Genomic DNA, 3,190 nt, shown 5'->3' with positions numbered 1-3,190 from the left:
GGATTTTTCCCCTCATCACCTACCTTTAGGTCCTAGGTTGCCAATCTGCCCAACAGCCCCCAGGATTCCTGGGACACCCCGAGGTCCCATGGGGCCATGTGGGCCCTGCTCACCAGGAGGTCCAGGGGGCCCAGGAGGTCCAGGGGGTCCCATGGCACCCACTCCACCCAGGGCAGCTCTCTTGGCACTGACTGCCACCTCTGCCAGCTGCTCTGTGGGGCAGAGAGAGGCTGGTGGGGTGGCCCAGGGTGGCTCCACCTGCCCAGCACTGCCCTGCTCACCCCCTCACCTTGCAGCATCTTCAGGACCACGTCCACGATGTGCTGGTCCCCAGCATCCCTGCCCTGCCAGGGGGGACAAGAGGGACATGCCATGAAGGGACATCACCCCTTCTGGCCCCAGCTGATCCCACAGAGCCATTCCCATCCTGATCCCTCAATCTAGAGCATCTCACTGCACCCAGTGTCACATTCCCACCCTCTGTATTCACTCCTGTCCTCATCCCATAGAACCATTCCCATCCTGATCCCTCCAGTCCTGATCCCCCAGTCCAGAGCACCTCCCTGCACCCAATGTCACCTTCCCACCCTGTTTTCTCTCCTATCCTCATCTTATCTCTCACCACAGAACCATTCCCATCCTGATCCCTCCAGTCCTGATCCCCCAGTCCAGAGCACCTCCCTGCACCCAGTGTCACCTTACCACCCTGTTTTCCCTCCTGTCTTTATCTCATCCCATAGAACCATTCCCATCCTGATCTCCCAATCCAGAGCACCTCCCTGCACCCAGTGTCACCTTCCCACCCTCTGTTTTCCCTCCTGTCCTCATCTCATCCCATAGAACCACTCCCATCCTGATCCCTCAATCCAGAGCATCTCCCTGCACCCAGTGTCACCTTCCCACCCTCTGTTTTCCCTTCTATCCCAGCACAAGTGCTCCAGGCTCAGCTCATGCCATGCTGCATCTATCCCACTCCAACCATGAACTCCCTGCAGCTCCAGGTTTGAGTCTAAAATGAGATTTCTTGGAAAAATCCCAACCCTGGGCAGGCTGAAAAAGCCACATTGGAGCTAAACTTGCTGTGGGCTGGATTCTGTACAGATAGTTTCTGGATGTACAGTGAGGAGGAAGAATTCTCTCCTAGGAGAGCAGGATCCCAGCTCAGCCCTCCTGGAGGGAAGCACTGGCAGCTCCTGAGTGGAACAGCAGCACTTCCCAAGGGAATGGAGTGGGAAGAGAAGGTCGGAGGGAACACACCTGCAGGGCTGAAGAGGCTGATGGCAGCAGGAGGAGAGGAGGGACGTGGGGCTGTGGGTACTCACCGCCATGCCCCTCTGCCCTGGCATCCCTGGCACTCCACGCTCCCCCACCAGCCCCCGAGGGCCTGGGGGACCTGGGTACCCTCTGACTCCAGGGGCTCCTGCATCTCCTGTGGGGCCAGGGAAGCCAAGCTCTCCCTGGATGCCTTGCTGCAAGGGGATGGAGAGAGGCATCAGGAACTCAGCCCTGTCCCCAGCACACCCTGAGACCACAAACACTCCCTGCAGCAAATCTGCTGAGCCCCAAGCAGCATCTGAGCTGAATCCAGGGCTGTGTGTGGTCACTGAGCTCCAGCTCCTGAGGAATTACTCTCTCAGGCCACCAGTGAGCAGCATGCACCAGCTCCATGGATCAGCATCACCTCAGCCAGGAGGATTGACTCCGGTTCAGGGTCCCCAGAGCCACCCAGCATCCAGGTGTGGGGAGCCCCTCACTCCCAAACCCCAGAGACTCACCTGTCCCTTTGGCCCTGGCTCTCCTGATTCACCCTGGGGACAGAGGACATGGGAAATGCAGTGAGGAGACAGCAAGAATTGAGAGATGCAGCAGAGGGAGGCACAGGTACCTACTGGGATGTGGTGCTGGGGAGCCCAGGAGACCTCAGCATGGGCAGGAACACACACCCACCCTCTGTCCCTCTCCAGGAAACATCTGAAGGGACCCAAATCCACCCCTGTCCCTCCATCCCTCCCCAAGAACCATCTGCAGGGACCCACATCCATCCCCTGTCCCTTCATCCCTCCCCAAGAACCATCTGAAGGAACCCAAATCCACCCCCTGTCCCTCCATCCCTCCCCAGGAGCCATCTGCAGGGACCCACATCCATCCCCTGTCATCCCTTCCCTTCATCCCTCCCCAGGAACCATCTGCAGGGACCCACATCCATCCCCTGTCCCTTCATCCCTCCCCAGGACCCATCTGCAGGGACTCACCTTCTCTCCTTTCAGCCCTGCCAGGCCATGAACACCAGGATCACCCTAGAGGAAAGGTAAAGAGTGATGTGAACCTTCACCAAACCCACCAACCTCCTCTGCAGCTCCTGAACTCTCCTTTCCCCCCTGTGACCCACCAGGATGTGTGGGAAGGAAGGGAGAAGGTGCCTGGAGTCAGTGTGTCCCAGCCCCACACAGAGGTGAGTGCAGACACAGGCAGGAGGGTGATGTACTCACAGTGTTGCCTTTGGGACCAGTTTTCCCTGGGGAGCCCTGGAGGAAGGACAGGGAGGATCAGCCCAGCTCAGTGCAGCTTCCCTGAGCTGGACCCCAGAGCAGACAGGAGCAATCACCTTGTCTCCTTTGATTCCTGGCAAGCTTTGGGATCCTGGGATCCCTGGTGGGCCCTGCTCACCCTTTGGCCCCTGGAAATCAATATGACATGGGGAAAGGGGAAAAATGAGTGAGAAGAAGTGGTGGGAAAACCTCTCCCAGCTGAGCATCCTTCCCAGGGCCATGGGATGCATAGGCAGCTCTCCATCCACCCCAGCTGCTCCAGCTGCCCCCAGCATCCCAACCTGCCCTGGATCCAGTCTCTGCTAGGGGAACAGAGCAGAAAACCATGCAGGAGCCTCAGGAAGAAGGATAAAGGTCACTTTTAGGCCATTTTTCCACTCCACGAAAGCCCCTGAGAGGGGCCTGGCAACCTCCCCCTCTCCTGGGGCTGGGAGGAAATTCCTCTCCTGGCTGGGGCTGTACCCCCAGCATGGCCCCAGGACCACTAATCCCTGAGCTATGTGCCCCAGGGGCTAATCCCTCAGCCTGGCAGCCAGGCCCAGCGGGATGGGCAGGGATTGACCCCGGGCTGGATCAAAGGGAGAGCTCCAGCTGTGTCTTACTGACCCATCAGCTGCACCCCAGGGCTCAGCATTCCCCAC

At 59.0% G+C, this 3,190-nt stretch overlaps 1 protein-coding gene across 1 annotated transcript in view; it reads right to left on the bottom strand.

Moving 5' to 3' along the window:
- Positions 1 to 9: 9 nt before the first annotated feature.
- Positions 10 to 3,190, bottom strand: part of COL9A2 (collagen, type IX, alpha 2) — a gene marked incomplete at both ends in the record, with an annotated part of 10,202 nt that continues 7,021 nt past the window's right edge. Inside the window, 7 exon segments of the mRNA XM_009084903.1 lie at positions 10 to 212; positions 290 to 344; positions 1,323 to 1,469; positions 1,776 to 1,808; positions 2,253 to 2,297; positions 2,490 to 2,525; positions 2,606 to 2,677. Coding sequence (XP_009083151.1) covers positions 10 to 212; positions 290 to 344; positions 1,323 to 1,469; positions 1,776 to 1,808; positions 2,253 to 2,297; positions 2,490 to 2,525; positions 2,606 to 2,677 — 591 coding nt within the window.

This window comes from Acanthisitta chloris, unplaced genomic scaffold, assembly GCF_000695815.1.
Source record: "Acanthisitta chloris isolate BGI_N310 unplaced genomic scaffold, ASM69581v1 scaffold19581, whole genome shotgun sequence".
Classification (NCBI taxonomy): domain Eukaryota; kingdom Metazoa; phylum Chordata; class Aves; order Passeriformes; family Acanthisittidae; genus Acanthisitta; species Acanthisitta chloris.
The sequence above is the reverse complement of the archived record's forward strand: the minus strand, read 5'-3'. Positions and strand labels throughout refer to the sequence as shown.